At 44.0% G+C, this 23,065-nt stretch overlaps 1 protein-coding gene across 5 annotated transcripts in view; it reads left to right on the top strand.

The window, feature by feature from the left end:
* The window catches only part of LOC115458768 (histone H2A deubiquitinase MYSM1-like), a 63,444-nt gene extending 45,564 nt beyond the window's left edge, over positions 1–17,880 (top strand). For 3 of the 5 annotated variants that reach the window (XM_030188580.1, XM_030188577.1, XM_030188578.1), the window contains 5 exons: positions 2,668–2,856; positions 4,618–4,750; positions 8,483–8,588; positions 11,460–11,517; positions 16,685–17,880. In XM_030188580.1, coding sequence (XP_030044440.1) covers positions 2,668–2,856; positions 4,618–4,750; positions 8,483–8,588; positions 11,460–11,517; positions 16,685–16,846 — 648 coding nt within the window. In that variant the 3' untranslated portion in view covers positions 16,847–17,880. The remainder of the gene's footprint in view (positions 1–2,667; positions 2,857–4,617; positions 4,751–8,482; positions 8,589–11,459; positions 11,518–16,684) is intronic. The other 2 variants (XM_030188582.1, XM_030188581.1) reach the window with 2 other exon arrangements.
* The last annotated feature ends 5,185 nt before the right edge of the window (positions 17,881–23,065 follow it).

Below are 23,065 nucleotides of genomic sequence, written 5' to 3' on the forward strand. Positions count from 1 at the left end.
TGAAGGGTCCTGTGGTGCCTAGGGGCTGGTCTGCTCATTCCACTAGGGGAATGGCAGCCTCGTGGGCGGAGAATAGTATGATTTCTCCATTAGATATTTGTCGGGCTGCGGTTTGGTTTTCGTTGCATTCCTTTGTGAAGCATTATAGGATTCCTGTGCATGCGAAGGACGAGGTGCGCTTTGGGGCAGCTGTTTTGACCTCTGGCCTTAGTAGGTCCCTCCCGTAAGTTAGTTACTGCTCTGGTACGTCCCACGCGTCTTGACCGGTCTGGAGGGTCGCTGAGGAAGGTGAAATTAGATCTTACCTGCTAATTTTCTTTCCTCTAGACCCTCCAGACCGGTCAAGAGCCCGCCCTGTCTGTATTGGAGGCCAGGAGGTGTGTTTGTTGGATAATTCTTGGCTGCTGTAGATTGTTGTTTCTCTAATTGCAGACTCTGTTTATTTCTGTTTTGTGATAGGAGTCTGGGACAGGTGAGGCTCTTCTTTGATAGTCCACCTGTAGAAGCCCAACTGTTTTATCAAAGGCAAAGGAACATGTTTCCGTAAGAGCAAGCGGAAGATGTTTCTTGTTTTTGCAGTTTACTGTGTCCATGTACAGGGTTGCTAGTTGTTGTTAGTGTTTTTTGTTTCTCTGCTTTGTCAGGGTTATACTGGCTAGTGGAGGTTCTGCACAGGTTATATATACAGGCTTCAAAAGCTTAGTGTTTTCTCAGTCTCCCTCTGCTGGTAGGAGGACATAACCCACGCGTCTTGACCGGTCTGGAGGGTCTAGAGGAAAGAAAATTAGCAGGTAAGATCTAATTTCACCTTTACCGCCAGCCATTGACTTAGTGGTAAAGTTCTCACACGTTAACTGGATGGTAATGACCTATGCGCGTCAAATGCCACGACATGCGCAGCTCATGCGCGCCAGAAATTTAAAAAAAATTTGGACACGCGCCAAAATTGAAATTACGGTGAGAGCCACACGGTAAGTGGGTGGTAACTCCAATTTGGCACGTGTTGGTGTGCGTAGGCGCCTACGTGGCTTAGTAAAAGGACCCCTAAGTGATATATGCGCTTTCATTCTGTAGACTGTGGAATGCAGTGAGCGGTCCTGCTTAAAAATATTGTTTTTTTCCCCAAGACTTTGTGTAGCACTTTATTTATTTATTTATTAGGATTTATTTACCGCTTTTTGAAGGAATTCACTCAAGGCAGTGTACAGTAAGAATAGATCAAACATGAGCAATAGACAATTAGAGCAGTAAAAATATTCGAACAACAATACAAGGTATGGCATGGTATACTACTTGCAATGACAACACAATACGTAATAGAACATTATAATTGGTAGTGAAGGGTAAGGCAAAGTTGTAACATATAGATGAGTAAGAAAGTAGGAAGAATTTGAAAGTAAGGTGACTGATTTGAAGAAATTTGCACATGAGGTCAGAGAGAGATGGTTAAATATTATCTCAGTTAGGCTAGGAGTGGAGGAGTGGCCTATTGGTTAGCGTGGTGGACTTTGGTCCTGGGGAACTGGGTTCGATTCCCACTGCAGGCACAGGCAGCTCCTTGTGACTCTGGGCAAGTCACTTAACCCTCCATTGCCCCAGGTACAAATAAGTACCTGTATATAATGTGTAAGCCGCATCGAACCTGCTATGAGTGGGATAGCGCGGGGTACAAATGTAACAAAAAAATAAACATGTCCCACTGCAGTAATCCAGTTAACACAGAAAGAGAGAGAAAGATACGTTTATTAGTCATTGCATTGTTGCCTCACTTCATTATAAACACATTGAGATAACACACTGCTTTTCATCTTGCTCATCCTGCTGATTTTGGACTGTCAGTAGGTCACAGATTTGCTTTCTTGTTTCCCTGTTATGCATAACAGTTATTTTTAATGAGATGCTTCCCCATATACATTATGTACATGTGTGAAATGTAATAATTTTTCATTTGTTGCTTAGTTGTATTTATTTATTTATTTGTGACATTTATGTTCCACATTATCCCAAGCAAAGGCTTACAATAAACAGTATAGGATACATAACAAAGAATAATGCATAAGAAACTAATGTTTTATAAGAATCCAATTTTACAATACAATATCATAAACATACTGGGATATCTATGAAAGTTTAACATTTAGAAAATCTATTATGAATGAGAAATTGTACATGAAGCAAAGAGAAAGTTAATGGTAAATAGAGTAATAACCAACTCAAGTAATAATTAGTTATTTTGAGATATGGTTGTTCTTTCTGAGGGTTTGTTTGAATAGGAACGATTTGAGGATTTTGCGGAATCTAGTATATTCCTGTATATTTCTTATTTTGGGGTGTAAGGAGTTCCACCATTTGGTTTCTAGGTAAGTGAAGTCTGCAGAGCCGGACAGTTTTGTAGATCACTTTTTTGCAATTTGGGAGGTGTAGTCTGAGATAGTTTCTATTCTCTTATTTAGCATTTGAGGTAAGTTTATTAATGTTGCCTAACTACTAAGAAATTGGAAAGTTTTGAATATTTTTGTTAGTATTTCTATAGCAGTGATATAATCACAGATATTTTATCTACCAACTCGCTTGCTGTGGTTTGTCAGGGATTGTAATATACGTCTTCATTAACGTGCCTTTGAACGTCCAGCTTCACATATACTCACAGCACTCTGTTACTTACAGATTTGTGCAGCTGAGCCATGCAACAGTCTCAGCACGGGACTCCAGTGCGAGATGGACCCTGTGTCACAAACCTTAGCATCGGAGACGCTGGCTGCCAGAGGGTATAGTGTCATTGGCTGGTATCACTCTCACCCTGCCTTTGACCCCAACCCTTCCATACGAGATATTGATACCCAGGCTAAATACCAGGTACTTCTGAAAATTAAAGTATCTGTTTCACGTCTAGTATCTTCCTTTTAACTTGCATCAAATCAATAATGGTAACAGTGGAGTTTACAAGCTGCAAATTAGCCTGGTCTTCTATTGATCCACAGCCATTCAAAGGAAGAGTAGGATTAATTTTTATGCAAATGTAATTGAAGGTGAAGCATGAAGACACGGTAATATAAAAATAGGAGAGATTCGTGCAATATTTTATGCCACTCATAAATGTTGATAAAGATACCAGCAAAAAAAATAGTACTTGAGCTTCCACCCCCCATTTAATCTTACAATTGAAGGCCTTTCAGTCTCGGTAACTAAAAAAAAAAAAAAAAATCTGCTTTAAATTTACATGTACAAGAGGGGGTAATTGATAGAATGGGTGGCTGGATAGGTTGGGGCAAGGTGAATGACAGTTGTAAAAGGCTATCGTAGGATTGAACATAGGAGCATTTGTCAATACTAAGGTCCAAGGGGGGTTTATTTATTTATTTATTGCATTTGTATCCCACATTTTCCCACCTTTTTGCGGGTTCAGTGTGGCTTACAAAATGAGATGAATGATGGAAATACAGTTTGTTACAAATTGGTTATGGATTACATTGTGCAGAGTTGTGCGAGACAATCGAAGTGTCGTTAAGGAATGTAACAATGGAACACAGACATTGAAACGTTGGAAGGAGACAATGGGAGCTTAAAGGGCGATAATAAGGCATAAAGACATATGGTATGCATATTTCTGTGAGTAAAGGTATGAGTGATGCGAGATTACGGGGGATGAGAGTTCAGAAGTGGATGTTTGATGCATTAGTGAACAGTGAGAGTGGACTCTATGTGTTTTGGCTCTTTCTGTAAATTTTTTCAAAAAGATGGGTCTTCAATAATCTGCGGAAGGAAGCTTGCTCGTGGATCGTTCTTAAGTTGCGCGGCAGTGTATTCCAAAACTGCGTGCTCATGTGAGAAAAGGTTGACGCGTGTAGCGTCTTGAATTTCAAGCCCTTGCAATTGGGGAAGTGGAGGTTGAGGAAGGTTCGGGATGATCTTTTGGCGTTTCTGGGTGGTAAGTCTATTAACTCAGATATGTAGGCTGGGGCTTCGCCGTGAATGATTTTGTGGACTAATGTGCATACTTTAAAAGTTCAACTCACTAGGGTTTTGCAACTCAAGCAGAACCGCTGAATGGAAGCCAACATTGGTGGGGGGACAAGGTCATAATTTAAGTTTATTTTTATCTAAGTATTAAGAAACGTCCCATGAACAAGGGGAGGGAGGGAAGAGGGGGGGGGGGGAGAAAAACGGTTGATAACGATTATCAATATTATGTTCAAATGTAACATGCTCTGACATTTATTTTGCCATATAGAAACTGGTGGAATGTTTAATACGTTATCATCAATAAAAACAGTTGAAACAAATTTACATGTACATTTGCTAACTGATTAGCATAGAAACGTCTACTCTCCTCCTCCAGACATTCCTATCCCAGAAAAATATTAAAACATTTTTAGGGCATGGTTTGCGCTCACACATTCATAACTTCCGTGGGATACCTCAGCACGTCCCGCGTAAGCCCTTTTAAGCTGTAGTAAGCACGCATTAATGCTTACCACAGCTTAGTAAAAGAAGCCCTAAGACTTTAGCATTTATTTATACGATATAAACTGCTCTGAAAACCCTTGGCAGAAGGGCAAATTCTCAAGACGGCATGCTGTGTTAACTCCAAGTCCTGCACTTCTCTTCCTCCTTCAGAGTTACTTCTCCCGAGGAGGGGCAATGTTCATCGGGATGATCATAAGCCCTTATAACCGGAATAATCCGTTACCGTACTCCCAGCTCACCTGTCTGGTTATTAGTGATGAACTGAGCTGTGATGGATCTTACCGTAAGTATCTGAACACGGGGCTGCCCATGCCAGACATTTTAAGGGTCAGGGCTTGAGCCAGTTTTGCCATCTGTGAATATCCTATCCTTTAATCTTGTAGTCATGCCTAGACACCAACACAGGTACACAATGCTTTATCCAAAATCCTTGGGACCAGACATTTTTTTGGATTTCAGAATGGTAGTCGGGAAGATTAGGAATTAGGAGCTTAGTGAAAGTATTGCACAGCTTATCAGTACTAACTGGTAAATATCGTTCACTTTTACTTCTCACTGTTACCCATAGGGGAATCTGCAGCTGTTTTGGGTTGAGCATGTGGCATAGAGCAGGCCTCGACAAATTTTCGTTAAATCTAGGAGCCAGCCCAAAAACAGAGCTGGCAGCTGAGACCTCTCTCGTATCTCCTTCCCCACTGCTCCAACTTTGTTCCCAGTGAGTGGGTTTTTTTTTTTTTTTTTAAAGGGGGGGGGGGGGGGGGGGGGGGGGTTGGAGAAGCACCCTCTGCCAGATCAGCAGTAGCTCTTTTCCTATTCTATGGCCCTAGGCAATGACATTTTAGTAAATCAGTACCTTAAGGTGCCTATCAGGCTTATTTTCGAAAGAGAATGGCGCCCATCTTTCGACACAAAGCGGAAGATAGGCGTCCTTCTCCCAGGATTGCCCAAATCGGCATAATCAAAAGCCGATTTTGGGCTTCCCCAACTACTTTCCGTCGCGGGGACGACCAAAGTTCCCGGGGGCGTGTCGGAAGGGTAGCGAAGGCGGGACTGGGGCGTGCCTAACACATGGGCGTCCTTGGCCGATAATGGAAAAAAGAAGGGCATCCCTAACGGACACTTGGCCGTCTTTACTTGTTCCTTTTTTTTTTTTTTAACGACCAACTACAAAAATGTGCCCTAAATGACCAGATGGGCCACCGGAGGGAATCGGGGATGACCTCCCCCTACTCCCCCAGTGGTCACTAACCCCCTCCCACCCTTAAAAAAAAATTTTTTAAATATTTTTTCCAGCCTCTATGCCAGCCTCAAATATCATACCCAACTTCATGACAGCAGTATGCAGGTCCCTGGAGTAGGTACTGCAGTGCACTTCAGGCAGGCGGACCGAGGCCCATCCTCCCCCCCCCCCCCACCTGTGGTGGTAAATGTGAGCCCTCCAAAACCCACCACAAACCCACTGTACCCACATCTAGGTGCCCTCTTTCATTCCTAAGGGCTGTGGTAGTGGTGTACAGTTGTGAGTTTTGGGGGGCTCAGCACACAAGGTAAGGGAGCTGTGCACCTGGGAGCTTTTTCTGAAGTCTACTGCAGTGCCCCCTAGGGTGCCCAGTTGGTGTCCTGGCATGTCAGGGGGACCAGTGCACTACGAATGCTGGCTCCTCCCATGACCAAATGGCTTGGATTTGGTCGTCTCTGAGGGCATCCTCGGTTTCCATTATCGCCGAAAATCGGGGAACACCATCTCTGGGGATGACCATCTATCTTGAAGGTCAAAACGAAAGATGGCTGCCCATCTTGTTTCGATAATATGGGTTTCGCAGCTCCTTCGCAGGGACGTCCTGTGAGGATACCCTCAGGAAAACTTCAGCGCCCCGTTCAATTATGCTCCTCTATGCAAGTCACTGCCAGGAGCCAGCAGTCTTCCTTCCCAAAGCATGTTGTCAGCTGTGTGAGAGCAATGCCTTGATAGGTGAAGCAAAGAGGGAAGCCTCTGTTTCACACATCACCTTGGCCTGGGTCCCCATTAGTCAGTTCTCTCTGTCTCCTATACCGACATGACTTGAAACCGTGAGACTTTCCAAACTTCCTGAATCGCACAGCTCAAGTATGTGGAGAGCCGATCGCTTTGCAGAGGCAGGAGGAGCAGTTTCTGAAAACAAATAGGCAGGCGATTTTCAAGATCCAGCATGGAATAGAAAAAAAAGATGCGAATTGCCAATGGCAATGTTGAGAAAAATAATTTATTCACCACAATCATTTAAAAAAAAGGCTGACACGGCCGCGTTTTGCCCTCCTAAAGGGCTTCGTCAGGAGCTAGCATTTAACAACCGAGTGGTGCAGTAAAACCAATTCCACCTGCTGGACTAAAACAACTCCTCTCCTGAGAAGCAGCTGCTGCGAAACGCGGCTGTGTCAGGCTTTTTTAAAATGATGTGGTGAATACATTATTTTTCCTCAACATTGCCATTGGCGATTTGCAGCTTTTTTTCTATTCCGTGCTTTAGTAGTTTCTGAGGCAGCACTGCAAAATGGGGGGGGGGGGGATAAAAAACATCTTTCAGGAGGGATATGAAATCCCGGGTACCAGGGTGCAATTTCTAGGCGGCATGTTAACCTGGCGCCTGGGATTTTTTCGAAGCCCTGGCATAGGGGCATGTTTGGCGCCAAATATGATCTTTGGTGTATACACAACCTTCATGAAAAAATTTTTGGTTTTTGGAGCCTTTGTTCTCAGAATTATTTCGGATAAGAGATTGTGTACCCGTATTTGTGTAGAAAGTTAGACCTAGAAAGACATTCTGGGCTCCAGAGATATCAAATCAGTTTTCAGGGGCAAAGCTTTACAGGGCATTTGTCATTACATGCATTTCCAGCAAGATTGTTCTCTGTTCTTGTTTTCTAACCTGGGTGAACCTGCTAAGCCTCAAGTGTAGTGAGAAGCAGGATTTAAATCATTAAGGGGTCCTTATACTAAGGTGCGCTGAAATATGGGCTGTACTAGTGTAGGTGTGGGTTTTGGATGCGTGCAGGTCAGGGCCCCCGAGAGACTAGGCTGGGCCCGGGGCAAAGCCGCCCTGCCTCCCCGCCGCTGCCGCCCCCCGTCACTCCCCCTGCTGCTGCGCCCCCCCCCCCATCGCTCCCCCCCCCCCCCCCCCCCCCCCCCCGCTGCTGCAGGCCGCGGTCTCACCTACTTGCCTCTACGGCTCCGGGCCCCCTTCATTCAAAGCGGCAGTCGCAGATCGCGTCTCTTCTGGCCTTCCCTTCCTGTGTCCCGCCCTCGTCTGATGTAACTTACGGTTTCCGCGAGGGCGGGACAGAGGGAGGGAAGGCCAGAAGAGAAGCGATCTGCAACTGCACTTTGAATGCAGGGGGCCTGGAGCCGAAGAGGCAGGCAGGTGAGACCGGGACTGCAGCGCCGGTGGCCTGACTCTGGCGCCAGGCCCCCCTTGGAGGCCCGGGCCCGGGGAATTTTGCCCCCCTGCTCCCCCCCTCTCGGCGGCCCTGGTGCAGATCCATTTTTCAGCACGCCTCTAAAAAGGGCCTTAAAACAAAATTGTATTTTTGCCGAAAATGGATGTGCATCAAAATAAAAATTGACGTGAGTCCATTTTAGGTCTCATCTTACCGCCACCCATTGACTTAGCAGTAAGGTCTCACGTGGTTACCGTGTGGTAATCATGTACACGCGTAGAATGACGATTACCGCCCGGTTTCCTCCAAGCACATGAAAATAAAAATTATTTTCCTGCAGGCGCAGCAGACGCGTAAAAAATGAAATTACCGCCCGTGTCATGCAGTAGACATGTGGTAACTCCAAATTGGCACGCATTGGGCACACATAGGTGCCTATGCGGCTTAGTAAAAGGGCCCCTAAGTCTTGATTAACAGAAAGCAATCTCACTAGAACTGCAGTGAATGAAATCCGGTGTGAGGAGTTTTTGTGGTTCTGTGGGGTCCGTTATGACTTTCGGCTTCATGCAAACTACTACAGGGTTTCTTTTATGCTTTACAGGTCTGCCTTACAAGTTTGAAGTGCACCAAATGTTGGAAGAACCACAGTGGGAATTGGTACTTGAAAAAATGAGATGGATAATAGAAAAATATAGGCTATTCCCTAGGTATGCACAATGTCTAATCATAAACTGAATGGAGGCGGTCTGCTGTGGTTGGCTGTGGCCAGTCAGAGTTGTGAAAGGGGTTTCCTCAGTTTTCCCTAAGGGCTGCTGTGTAAAGACGGTTGTGTGTAATCATTAACACAAGTTCTTACAGCTTCTAGTAAAGAGAGGCTACACAGCCTAAGAAACAAGATGGCAGGGAGCAAAAGCTCAAGATTTTCTTTAGGCATTATCTTTTTGATTTTAATTCATGTCCTCATACTCTGCGTTTCTGTTCTCTTATAGTTCTGTTGCACTTTATTCCTACCCACTTATATCTTTTCATAATCATGCAGTTACTCAAAAAAAAATTGTTGTACCATTTTGTCTCCTCCTCACATCCAGTAACTCCGCTATGCTTCCTCTTCGTATTGCTCACCCTTCCCAATAGTCTCCCCCCAGTGCAAGTCCTCACCACTGTCGAATCTACTGTCCTCTATCCTGTCTACTGCTCTTGAGCTCTACAGCAGTCTAACTCATCCATCCTCATCCCTGTCCCCGAGAGCATCTCATGCTGTTCACCATCACTGCGTTTCCATTTCTCCACAATCTCTTAGCTTGCAACAGCTGTCGCCATTCTGTCCCTCCAAGGCAGCTTTCACCCAATTTTGCGTTCTGTAACTTGTCAGACCTCCTTTTTATCCATTTCTTTCCTGCCTTATTCCCTGTGGAATGGCTGCTATATTTCCAACAAAAGACAGAGGCAGGTGGCGTCTTCAGTTATCAGGTCCTGAAACTTTTGTTGCTCAGTAAATTGGTTAGTATGAAAGGTGCCACATGCCTAATCTCCTTATCTTTCTCCACTTTCCTTCCAAATCTCTTTCCCCTCTTGTTTATTTATTAAGGGGCCCTTTTACTCGTGTACAACGCATGTCAAATTGGAACTACCCACATGGCCCGGGTGGTAATTTCATTTTTGATGCGCGTCCAAAACACTCTGTAGAAATTTTCTACCGCATGGCGCTTACCCGCCTGTAATTGGCAGTGTACACCGCTGACAATTACTGCCAGGTTAACGCGTGAGACCTTACCAGTAAATCAAAGGGTGGTGATAAGGTCTCAGGCCGAAAATGGACGCGCTTTGATTTTAATTTTAATTTTGCCCCACATCCATTTTTGGCCACAAAAAAAAAAGATCTTTTTTTTTTTTTGGAGTCGTGCCTTAGTAAAAGGGTCCCTAAGATTTACCACACTACCTTGCATGACGAACAGAACAAAGCAGTTAATAAATTCATAGGAAAGAAAAGAATGCTTAAGAGCGGAAGAGAACCATGTCCCAAGCACAATCGTCTCTTAGAAAAAGAAAGCTGAGGAGGTTAGCGTACGTAATAGAGTAAAGAGGAGAGAAAGATCACTGGTACAGATTCTCGCCCTATCGACCCTGCAGGTCCCAGAGGTCCCCTTGAATGCATGGGGAAAAATAAGTGGGTTTTTATGGTGGTCATAAATTGGGGGGGGGGGGGGGGGACTAGACAAGCAGCTGTCCTGAGTCAAGTAAAGATGGTGCTAGCAAAATTCACTCTAGCCACTATTTGGTGCTGGTGCTGGAGCCAACTATATGTATAGAGCAGTACTGAACCATTATTGGGCTCATTTTTGAAAGAGAAGGACGCCCATCTTTCGACATAAATCGGAAGATGGATGTCCTCCCAGGGTCATCCAAATCGGTTTAATCGAAAGCCGATTTTGGACATCCCCAACTGCTTTCCGTCGCAGGGATGGCCAAAGTTCAAGGGAGCGTGTCGGAGGCGTAGCGAAGGCAGGACTTGGGCTTGCCTAATACTTGGACGTCCTCGACCCATAATCGAAAGAAACAAGGACGTCCCTGACGAACACTTGGACGACTTTACCTGGTTGTGTTTTTCTTACGACCTAGGCAACAAAAAGGTGCCTGAAATGACCAGATGATCACTGGAGAGAATCAGGGATGACCTCCCCTTACTCCCCCAGTGGTCACTAACCCCCTCCCACCCTCAAAAAATATCTTTCAAAATATTGATTGCCAGCCTCAGATGTCATACTCAGCTCCACCACAGCAGTATGCAGGTCCCTGGAGCAGTTTTAGTGAGTGCAGTGCACGTCAGGCAGGCAGACCCAGGCCCATACCCCCCTACCTGTTACGTTTGTGGAGGAAACAGCGAGCCCTCCAAAACCCACCACAAACCCACTGTACCCACATCTAGGTGCCCCCCTTCACCCGTAAGGGCTATGGTAGTGGTGTACAGTTGTGGGTAGTGGGGTTTGGGGGGCTCAGCAAACATGGTAAGGGAGCTATGTACCTGGGAGCAATTTATGAAGTCCACTGCAGTGCCCGGTTGGTGTCCTGGCATTTCAGGGGGACCAGTGCACTACAAATGCTGGCCCCTCCCACGACCAAATGACTTGCATTTGGTCGTTTCTGACATGGACGTCCTTAGTTTCGATTATCGCCGAAAATCAGGGTTGACCAAATTTAAGGATTTTGACGTCTCTGACCGTATTATCGAAACGAAAGATGGACGTCCATCTTGTTTTGAAAATACGGGTTTCCCCGCCCCTGCATGGGGAGGTTTTGCGAGGACGTCCCTTTCGAAAATGCCCCTCCATGTGGTTTACTTTAGAGCTGCTTAGCTATGTGTGTTCCTGAATTTTGCTGGTGTATTATAGCTACCAGCAGTCAGTATATTACGTCTATATTCAGCACTTCCGAATATTTGTACGTCAATGCCACAGCTGGCATTTAAGAAAATATGCTGACCACTGGGTGTGAATTTTGACCCATATGTATAGCCTATCTATTGAATACATATATAATAATCATTTTTTTTTTTTTTTTTTTTTTGCTTTTTTGAGTAGCAGTGTTCCCATGGATAAAATATTTCGAAGAGATTCGGATTTGACCTGCTTGCAGAAAGTAAGCTATTTTAAGACTTGCATTATTTAGCTAGTAGATAGTAAATGTGGGTAGTATGTAAAAAAAACAATTTTCACTTTAATATTTAAAAGAACGTTTTAATATGCAAACAACTTAAAAAAATTACAACATCAAATAGAAGAAAAAGTAGCAAAACTGTCCAAGAGCCAATAAAAACCAAATAAATCATATCTTGCTTTTTAAATAACCACAATGGGCTATGAACTGGTCATCAAGAAAGCAAAAAAGTAGTCACGTTAAAACATCACCACAAGGCCCTTCGTGGGCCTTTTACAAAGGCACGCTAGTATTTTTAGTGCACGCTAAAAATAAAGCGTGAGCTAAATGCTAGAGATGCCCATATATTCCTGTTCGGACATCGCTAGCATTTAGCACATGCTAATGCTACCACGCCTTTGCAAAGTTCCAGCAGGTAAATTAAGAAATCTCCTCAGTTGACTTGGTCTATTAATTGTTCCTGACTTTTAATAGGTTCTTCCAAATGGATGGGTTCAATAAAAATATACTCTTTACACTTATGTTTGAGAAAGCACTTATGTGCTCTTCTACTAAGCTGCAGTAAAATGTGGCGTTAGGACTCCTTTGTGTGGGTTTTCCCACATGCTAAGGTCATTTTTACCACAGCCGTAAAAATGGCCTTTTTGTATTAATGGCCATGCACTGATGTTACCATTAATGCATAAAAACAAAAAACCAAGACTCACGAAGCACTCAAGATCCTGGCTAATGCAATACAGATCCAGGTGTCTCCTATGGCATACAACACCAATATTAATACTTTTTTACTCATTGCTCTTAGTATAAATATGATAAAGAGAGCCCTCAGTAAAAAACACTTTTTTTAGAGGCAATATGTTTCTTTGCTGAGTGGTATAGCACTTCTTTCATCGGGTCTCTCTTAGTTTTCTGTATGTGCTATTGCCTCACACCTTAGTGCTCTATTCAAAATGAAATCAAAATGTGAACTTATCTGGATCAAAATATGCTGCTTCGTTGCTTCACAACAGATTATGGCCTCCCCTTGAAACGCCCGACTCTGCGGGTTTCATAGAGTCTTTCTTCAGGGACTCGGTTTAGAGCGGTCTCAAAACTCACTGTGAAGTCTAACCCGAGTCCCTGAAGAAACACTCTAGGAAACCCGCGGAGTCGGGCATTTCAAGGGGAGGCCATAATCTGTTGTGAAGCAACGGAATTCTACTACATATCCTTGAATACTTTGGAATCGGAGGCAACGTTCTCAATTGGTTCAAGGGGTTCCTAACCACACGATCATATCAAGTGACATCAAATTCGATTACATCAGCGACATGGACACCTGAATGCGGAGTTCCACAGGGATCCCCTCTATCACCGACCTTATTCAACCTAATGATGATACCCTTGGCCAAGCTACTATCAAATCAAAACCTCAACCCATACATATACGATAATGATGTAACGATCTACATCCCATTTAAACAAGATTTAAAACAAATCTCCAATGATATCAACCAAAGTCTACATATCATGCACTCATGGGCAGATGCATTTCAGCTGAAACTTAATGCAGAAAAAACCCAATGCCTAATACTCACCTCTCAACACAGTACGAACAAATTCACCACCAGCAACACACCAAAACTGAACCTACCAATTTCTGACACCCTAAAGATTCTTGGAGTAACCATAGATCGACACCTAACACTTGAGAGTCATGCGAAAAATACAACCAAAAAGATGTTCCTCTCAATGTGGAAATTAAAAAGAATAAGACCATACTTCCCAAGGAATGTCTTCCAAAATCTGGTACAATCATTAGTACTCAGTCATCTAACGCGCCTATAACACAGGTTAGTCCCCTGTTATGTAATTCTATGCTCACGTTCAGTCTTGTAGGCTGTTTTCTTCCTCTGATAGCAAGTGTTATCTCCTTATGGCCAAAATTAGTTTAGATCCAAACTGGGGGGGGGGGGGGGATCCTTTTAGTAAAGTGTGCTGAAAAATGGCCTGCGGTAGTGTAGGCGCGTGTTTTGGGCGCATGCAGAATCATTTTTCAGTGCACCTGCAAAAAAATGCCTTGTTTAAAATTTTTGCCAAAAATGGACTGCGCGTCCGTTTTGGGTCTGAGACCATACTGCCAGCCATTGACCTAGCGGTAAAGTCTCACACGGTAACCGGGTGGTTAATGGTCTACGCGTATCAAATGCTACTTGGCGCGTCCAAAAGTAAAAATTATTTTTCAGAGGCGCATATCAGATTCGCACCAAAAATTAAAATACTACACGAGCCACATGTTAGCCAGGCAGTAACTCCATTTTGGCATACGTTGGGCACGCGTAGACACTTATGCGGCTTAGTAAATGGGCCCCTGAGTATGAAAGAGAGAGCCACAGAATGATGTAATATTTCGGAGAAAATGAAACACTTGAGTTCCAGTATTCAAAACAACTTAAGCAGGCAAAAGAGGCTCCTGCCAGCTTCAATCGCCTGTGGCCGCCTAATCCTTGATATTTAGCGGCACTAAACTGGGCGGTGCTGCTGACTATCAGACTGCCCATAAAATAAGCAAAAAACAAAGGAGAATATGCACTCAGTTTAAATCACAATTATATCGATGACTTTTTTTAAAAATCTGTCTTCTGTATTTTTTATGTTTATGAAAATTAAAAATGGAGGATACAAAGGCATCAGCAGTCAAGACTAAAAGCTATAGCATAATGAGCACTTAAACTGTGTGATCATACTCTTCAGTCATTCTGAATACTGTAACGTCTCAAACTTTAGACCAGTCATCGGCCAAAAGCAAATCTACCTCACGTATATTCGTTGTGGATATCCTTTAAACATTTGCATAGAATAGTGGTAGTTCATGCAAATTTATGTTCGATGTGTAACAGAAGAAACAAATCTCCGCAGAAATATGTAGCGTCAAACAAAACAGCGAAGATGACTCAAAAAGTGGACGACGCTCCAGATAAAAATAACTGTTTATTGAAGGTTGAACAAGACTCGACACAGCTATGTTTCGGCCTATGAGTCTTGTCGACTCCTGATGCAGGCCTCATAGGCCGAAACACAGCTTTGTTGAGTCTTGTTGACTCCTGATGCAGGCCTCATAGGCCGAAACACAGCTTTGTTGAGTCTTGTTGACTCCTGATGCAGGCCTCATAGGCCGAAACACAGCTGTGTTGAGTCTTGTTGACTCCTGATGCAGGCCTCATAGGTCGAAACACAGCTGTGTCTTGTTCAACCTTCAATAAACAGTTATTTTTATCTGGAGCGTCGTCCACTTTTTGAGTCATCTTCGCTGTTTTGTTTGACGCTGCAAATTTATGTTCTGCATATTCGTTGTGGATATCCTGAAAACCTGACTGCTTAGGTATATTCCAAGGATTGAGAACCTGTGACCTAACCTCTTGTCAGCCTCTTACTCCCAGGCCGTTCTCCCAGCATTAGACCCCCTTCTCCCACTCCCATCCTTTACCATCTGCTCTTTTGCCCTTTCTCTCATCTTAGCTCTGAGCCCCCTTCTCCTAGTTCCAACATCATATTCTTCTCATCAGACCTCTTTTCATACCTGCTTTGAACCTCTAAATACCTTGCACAGAGATAGAAGCTTATGTTTTTACTGCCACCACTCTGCCTGTTCTCAGCTGACTCTGTCCCTGACACTGTGCAGGAGTTGAAAGCAGAAAGCACGTATTTCCTGTTTCTCATGCAGTGCAGGGGATTTAGAAGTGATAGGCAGGTAGGAGAAGTGAGCTGATGTGGTCCCCAGTTCATCGCCTGTGCGCATCATCCTTTCTGCGACCCTGTTGGTTCTACACTGCTGCTCATGTGCTCCGAGTCCTAGGCGCCATGCAACTGGCAGCTGGGGTTCGTGGAGCCTTGCTCTGATATATCCAAGACCAGCCATAAAGGCAAGGTCAGAAAGTGCTGCCTCTAGCACTGGTACCAGCCTGATTTTAAGAAGTACATAAGTAATGCCACACTGGGAAAAGACCCAAGGGTCCATCGAGCCCAGCATCTTGTCCACAACAGCGGCCAATCCAGGCCAAGGGCACCTGGTGAGCTTCCCAAATGTACAAACATTCTATATATGTTATTCCTGGAGTTGTGGATTTTTCCCAAGTCCATTTAGTAGTGGTTTATGGACTTGCCCTTTAGGAAACTGTCTAACCCTTTTTAAACTCTGCTAAGCTAACCGCCTTCACCAATTCCAGAGTTTAATTATTAATTCCAGAATTATTATTAAGGAAATATTATTCATTTCCTATTTTGCTCTTCGCCTCTAAAAACTGCTGTAAGGGGCCCTTTTGCTAAAAGGTTGGCATGCAACAACAGGCTTGCTGTGTGCCAATCTAGAACTATCACCAGGCTTCTGCAGGAGCCCGGCGGCAGTTCCCACCCCCAGCGTGCGCCATTTCAGGCGCTACAAAAATATTTTCTATTTTTGTAGCGCCGGTGCTTACCCGCCGAGTTAGTTCAGGAGCCCTTACCACCACCTCAGTGTCCGCCCAGTAAGTTCTCCCCCCTGAAATGGTCGCCCGGTAAAAGGGGGGGGGGGGTCTCAGCTTTTACCGCAGCTTAGTAAAAGGACCCTAAGTGACTACCATGTTCTTAGGTAGGGAAGAGCTGTGGTCTTGTGGTAGTTAGATCTCTTCCACCACTGTCTGTGTGACATTAGAAGGTCACATTGTTTTTTCTCTTTGAGTTTACCCAGCTGCAATTGTTTATACCCCGCTTTTTGAGTGCCAGGCATATGCACCCCAGAGGTGACTGCCTTTATTTGCGCTACGATACTGTAAAAACACTATATAATGTTCTCTGGAAATCCAAATTACTGTTTATTCTAAGTTAAGCATCAAGCCATATAAGACATAGATTAGTCCAACACCTGCGAAACTTCCTTCTTTTCATTGGTGCCAACTGAATTCTAGCCTTGTTTTTTTTCCAAATCCCACCCCTGTTCATTCTGGTCCTTGCCAGCTGCACCCTCTTGTGTGCTTTTTGCCTGATTGTGTACCCTTTAAGAGCCAGGTTAAAAAGGTCAGGCCCAGCCTAACATAGTGAGAGAGAATGTTTCATGCCAAATCAATGTTTATTCAGGCATGTCTGAATTTAAATCAAACTACTGTGATTTGTTTTTCTCTCTCTTTTAATTTAGCTGTTGACGTGTTTGAGGAGAATATTGGAAAAGGTTGCCAACTGCTTTATTGCCGAAGAATTCCTGACCCAGATTGAACATTTGTTTCTGTCTAGTTACAAAACCGTGAACAGCAACCTTGAGGAGCATAAGACCTCATCCCCAGAAGAAAGTTCAATGTAACAGACTAAAACAAGGACATCGGGGGGAAAAAAAATACCAGTTGGCCAGTTTAATTTCTGAAGGACAGCTTCTATGCCAGTTTCCACATTTACTCAAGCAATTCCTCAATCATAATGTAATACCTTGGTGAGGCTTCATCCAGAACTGGAACTATCGTTTGCACTTAGCGTGGAGTGCCGGTGTCCGTCCGTCCCCCCACCTAAAGTCCTGCATCCAAGCAGTAATTTTTGTGGCCTGAGCACTGGAGCATCTTAGTAAATTCAGAAACTAATATGTTTTGATAACTTTTTTTTTTCCTGGAAGTAATAACGTTTCAGCCTGACTGCTGGATCCTAAAAGCTCTGCACTGAGGCTACTCACTCTGGGTCCCATTGCCAGCTATGAGTTTTCATAACAGATGAGTCAACAGGTCTTGAGACTATCGCGATTCCGGCACTGATACGGAGCTTGCTGTGGGATGACCTTGGTCCTCTTGGTTGGAATCATTCTGCAAGTGAGAAAGCGTACACTAGTGCAGGTGGAAAATCCCTGTATTACACTCGCATAACAGTATTTAAGAGGATCATGGCTGCGGCAGAGACATGGAGCAAATGCCACTGTGAAACTGATCAAAGCCAGTGCCAGTATATATTAATTTACACAAGTTAAGCAGTGTGAAATTACCCACATAATTTGCTTTTTACTGTAATTACAGCTCCCAGTTGTGTATGAGAAGTGTTATTTCTATATATTTTCAAAGTCGCATTCAAATAACTAAATTCCCAAGCAACATCCATGTCCAACATTTAAAAAAATAAAATGATATATAAACAATAGTTATTGTCCTAATTTGGAAACAATACCTAAACCTAAAATGACCTGAACTCTTTGGGAAGCCACATTGAGCCGTATCAGGAAAAGGAAGGAAATTTTTACAACTGCTGCTGCTTTGCAGCTGGTCATACTGTACTGGGATAGAACTGATGTTGGCAATTGTTTATTATTCTAATAGTACATACTGGCAATTCTATAAAGTGTGTCAAAAGTTAGGCATCAAAATACTGGGCGCCATTCACAGGTTTTATAATGGCATCTGGGTACCAAGATTCCATTACATAATACCAGTGGCATAGCTACAGGGGCCTGGGCTCCCCAAATTGGATATGGGGCCCCTGGTTTGGTTGGCGGGGATCTCCAACCCCCGCCAGCTGAAGCCTTTCTCCAGCACTGTTCTCTGCGCATTGCCTGCCCTGCTTTCGCATCGCATGCATGCTCGGTTTTAGTGAAACTGAGTATGTGCGAAGTCGTGCATGCTCAGTTTCACTAAAAGCAAGCATGTATGTGATGTGAGGGAAAGCAGGGTAGGCAATGCGCAGAGGACAGTGCTGGAGAAAGGCTTTGGCTGGCGGGGTTGGGGACCCCCACCAGCCAAGGTATGTGGGGTTGCAGCAGGGAGGTGGGCCAAACTGTGCCCTTCCCATACACACTTTGGGCTCCGGACCCCCCCCCCTCCCCTCCCCCAAACGTTGAGATCTAGCTATGGCTCTGCATAAGAACTTAGACTAGCAATACTGGGTCAGACCAATGGTCCATGTAGCCCAGTAACCTGTTTTCCAAACAGTGGCCAAGCCCAGGTCACAAGTACCTGGCAGAAACCCAAATCGTGGCAACATTCCATGAATAACCCCAAAGAATAGCAAGATTCTGGAATCCTAAAGAGTGACAAGATTCCATGCAGAATCTCAAAAAGTAACAACATTCCATGTAGAACCCCAAAATAGCAAGATTCTGGAATCCAAAAGTTGCTTTTCATGTCTGTCCCAATTCATCCAGGAATTTTACCAAACCTTTTTTTAAATGCTAGTTTAAGTTGCCATTTGTGAGCCAACATTTAGGATGCCCACATGGCGAGCGTAAATGCGTGCGCCTAAATGCAGCACCTCAGCTTGTACATGACACTTCTATAACTACAAAAAAATATAGCAGAAGAAACCCCCTGAAAAAAATCAAGAAGTTCCAACACAGAGATATTTATTGACAGCTAATCAGCTTAAAACAGATGTTGGAAAGGGACTCGACATAGTCCTCCATTAGTCTAAATACTTCAAACTGAGTTGATATCAAAAGAAATGTCTTAACGTATCATCCAGAGTGGCACATTGAAACACCATCAAGATGTCAAAATACATTTAAAAAATCGCCAGACGCGGTTAGAAAACTCAACCAAATTCTCTCAAACTGAGAAAAGTGAAGCGCCAGCAAACTTTCACTCAAGGAAAAACATAAACTGCAGAACGCAGTTACTTCTTTGGTCGTTCCCTCCCCCTTTTTTATTTTGTTTTACGGTACTATTCTATAACTTGCACACACATACGCCTATGGACAACTCACAGGACCCTGTCTTGTATTTGTACACTATACAAATTGTGTATTAAGATTTATACCCCCACCACCACCGATATTCAGCCAGGGGTGGTCAGCGTTTTTTTAAATGCTGTCACTGGCTAGATTAGCTCCCAGTATTCAGTGCTGGGCCATATGTAGGCATCAGTACTGAAAATCTGAGGCTAATTTCCCTGGGACTGGCTGCCAGAACTTATGCGGGTTATGACCGATATCCAGCTGCGGCCCAGCTGAATATCATCCAGGACCCACATAACTTGTTTTTTTTTTTTTTTTTTTTTTTGGGGGGGGGGGGGGTTACCACCCTCAAGCCCCTTCTTTCTCACCACAAGGCTGCTGCGAGAGGTTGCAACAGCCATTTTATCTTACTAGCTGCAAAGGGCTGGAGTGAGAGGGCTTTGCTGCTGTCCCCAATGGACCACCAAAGACGAAAGGTAGGTTGGAGGGGGGGGGGCCTCTACCTAGAGGTGGGAGGGGTTTCTGACGTGGGCTGGGGGAAGAGAGGAAGGGGGGGGGAGCTTTTGAGCTGTCCTAAAGTAACCTACTTAGTTACCCTGAATATTGGCAGCATCCACATAACCCCTTGGCTGCTCGCTAACGCTTCCCACTGTGCCCACCCTGCCCTGCTCACTTTCTCTGGGGCCATTTAGAGGCGATATTCAGCGGCACTGCCCACTTCAGTACCGCAGAATATTGGGGGTTAGGCAGTGATAAGCTACGCAGACAGGAGAAGCTCCTGCCCACTTTGAATCACTTTGAATATCGGCTAGCCCAACTATCAGTAACATTCAAGTGTTTGTTAGTATTCTATAATCTGAGCGTGCAAATGATGCTTATATTTAGGCGCTCGCACTATAGAATGACAGAATGTAATGGACAGGTTCTCTCTTGACTTCTGCTGTGCTTGGAAATAGTCATTTCTAGCCACTTAGCATCCAGCCTGAACTGAAAATGATGAAGTGCGTTCAGCTTATGATTATACGTGCCAGCTGGTAGGACTAAGAGAAGGTACATCTCAAACACAATTCTTTTCTGAAAAGAGATAAGAAAGAAAAGCAAAACCTGGTTGGCATTAAAGAAAAATCAAAAGAGAACAGGAGCGTTTTCCGATTAATTCATAATGCATTTCAAGTTAACACACACATTTTTTCTGTGTCAGATTTTATTTTACCTTCTACCCAGTGACAATCCCTCTCAGTGGTTTGTCATATCTAGCTTGTGAATAGCAGAACTTTTGAACTATAATGTAGAGCTGGCAGCAGTGTATTACTTATAAAACCCAAATTTTGAACAAGGCTAACTAAACAATGTTAAAATTTGGGGATACCTGGAGGAGTATCCCCATCCCTTTGTCTTGCACACCTAAAAGCCTTTTGTCAACCCCCACCTTTGTGCTGCATAAAATAAATAAGAGTAAAGAATATGGCTTGTGGTCAGACTGGAAGACAGGCCTAGAAGGAGTCTAGTAGAGATCGAAGTTGATGTGTAGAAGACTTGGCACAATAAGCAGAAGCTCCTGTAGACCACTCCATGTTCATCTTCCTCTACGCCGCTTAGGTCAAAGTCACACTGGGAGTGGTGCAGGTGTTGCAGTTTGCATTGGGGCTGCTGACAAGTGGTATGGACTGGGAGGTCTCGAAATGGCCACTGGCATAGTGGGAAATTGAGGTTCAATGCAGGGTATGCAAATGACTCTGGGCCTGTGGCGATGCCTTCAGGGCATGCTTCTAGTGTAGCAGGCTGGTCAGTGCACAGTTCTGCATACAGAGTCAGCTGATAAGTTATTAGGAATGAATGTAAAGAGCTCTTCAGTTTCCTTACAAGGATGCATGGCCATCGAAAAAAGAATGGATGAGTCAACTATTTTGTCATTTTCAGGAACATGATACACAGGTCTACAGCTCTCTTCCCTTGCATGGCACAAAGGGATATGTTGCAAATTCTGGCAATATCGGTACAGGGCCCTCCAGTCAGTGCTGCTAATGGTTTGAGCTTCCTTACTCATTCCGAGGGATTTTCTCCCAAGTTCATCCTCCTATATAAGGCTTTTCAGCAGGTACAAGGTCTCTCCTCAAGCCAGAAGGTGAGGGAGCAGCCTAGGAGCTTGGGGAAGCCTTTACAGGCTAAAAGGTCTCACCTTGAAGTCCCAGGGGACAGGAATAGGCAGTTTGAGGTGGAATCTGAGCTTTGAAGTTCTCCTAGTATGACTGGTAAGGTGACCTTGATGGTGGATCTGTTAAAAAAAAAAAAAAGGAGAGATTCCTGTTGGAGAGGTTGATGATCTTCTAGAAGGAAGAATAATCATACACGATTTCCTAAGTGCTAGAGGCACTGAATATGTCTGAACCTCCAGGGAAGGAGGCAGAGACATTTAGTGGTTCCATTCTGGATGGAATACATAAGCTGAGCAAAGCTTTTCCAGATTTCAAAGAGATCAAAGCCCTTGTTTTGGCAGAGTGGGACACCTCAGAGGCAGATCTCGCAGTTGGAAAGCCAATCGGTAAACTTTATCCATTGGTCCCAGAAGAAACCAGCTAAAGGTGTCAAAGATTGATGCCTTGAAGACTTACTATTTTTTCTGTCTTAAATGACTTGTGTTTATGTTGAACTTAACAGCACTGTACAAGTCATTGGTAAGGCCCCACTTGGAGTACTGTGTTCAGTTTTGGAGGCCTTATCTTACTAAGGATGTAAAAAGACTTGAAGCAGTTCAGAGAAAAAGTGAAGAAAATGGAAGGGGGGTTACGTAACAAGACATACATGGAGAGACTTACTGACCTAAACATGTATACCCTGGAGGAAAGGAGAAACAGGTGGTATGATACAGATGTTCAAATATTTGAAAGGCAATCCATAAACAAATCTTTTCCAGAGACAGGAAGGTGGTAGAACTAGAGGGCGCGATTTGAAGTTGAAATGGGGCCGACTCAGAAATAATTTCAGGAAGTATTTTTTCACTGAGAGGGTGATAATTCCCTCCCACGGGAAGTGGTAGAGGTGAAAACTGTAACGGAATTCAAAAATGTGTGGAACAAACACAAAGGAATCCTGTTTAGAAGGATCAGATCCAAAGAAGCTTAGGGGAGATTCAGTAGGAAAGACAGTACTGGGCTGACTTCTACGGTCTGTGCCCTGATCGAGGCTGAATAGACTTGGATGGGCTGGAGTGGAGCTTCTCAGGGGCTTTGACAACTTCAGAAGTTTTGCAGTCTATGCCCTAAAAAGGCAAGGCTAAATCAAGATCAGGTATTACATATGATATCACTTCATACCATATGTTGGGCAGACTGGATAGACCATACTGGCCTTTATCTACTGCCATCTACTATGGTACTATATTGGCTTAAAAAGGCTGTGTTGTCAGCTTATATTCTCAAGCTGGGTGCATCTTAATTTTTGGGCACTGTCAACCAGGGGGATGGTGACCTTAGTGGAATCTCAGTTGGTTTCCCCAGTTGAGATTTGTAGGGCCACTCTGTGGATATCTTTGCATTCTTTCTCCAAGTACTATAAACTAGATGTTTTCTCCCCAAAGGATGCTGTCCTTTAATGTTGGGGTAATTATAAGGTCTTCCTGTCAAGTGTAAGAGGTGCTTTGTTTTATCCCATGTGTTTTCTGGATAGTAAAATTTGGTCTTAATGGCTAATTTTCATTCCTAGAGTCCCAACCTGGTCAGACCCACCTGCTAGGTGATTATTCAATTTTTTTTTTCTATTTTATTTTCTCAGTTCATTAAAGTGTCTGTAACTAGAAGCTTTCTGGGGTCACTTCTGTGTGTGATGCTTTTTATATGGATTCTCCCTCCTCCTAGGAGCATCTGGAGGGGTGGGATTTGT

The sequence above is a fragment of the Microcaecilia unicolor genome, unplaced genomic scaffold, assembly GCF_901765095.1.
Source record: "Microcaecilia unicolor unplaced genomic scaffold, aMicUni1.1, whole genome shotgun sequence".
In the NCBI taxonomy this organism is placed as follows: Eukaryota; Metazoa; Chordata; class Amphibia; order Gymnophiona; family Siphonopidae; genus Microcaecilia; species Microcaecilia unicolor.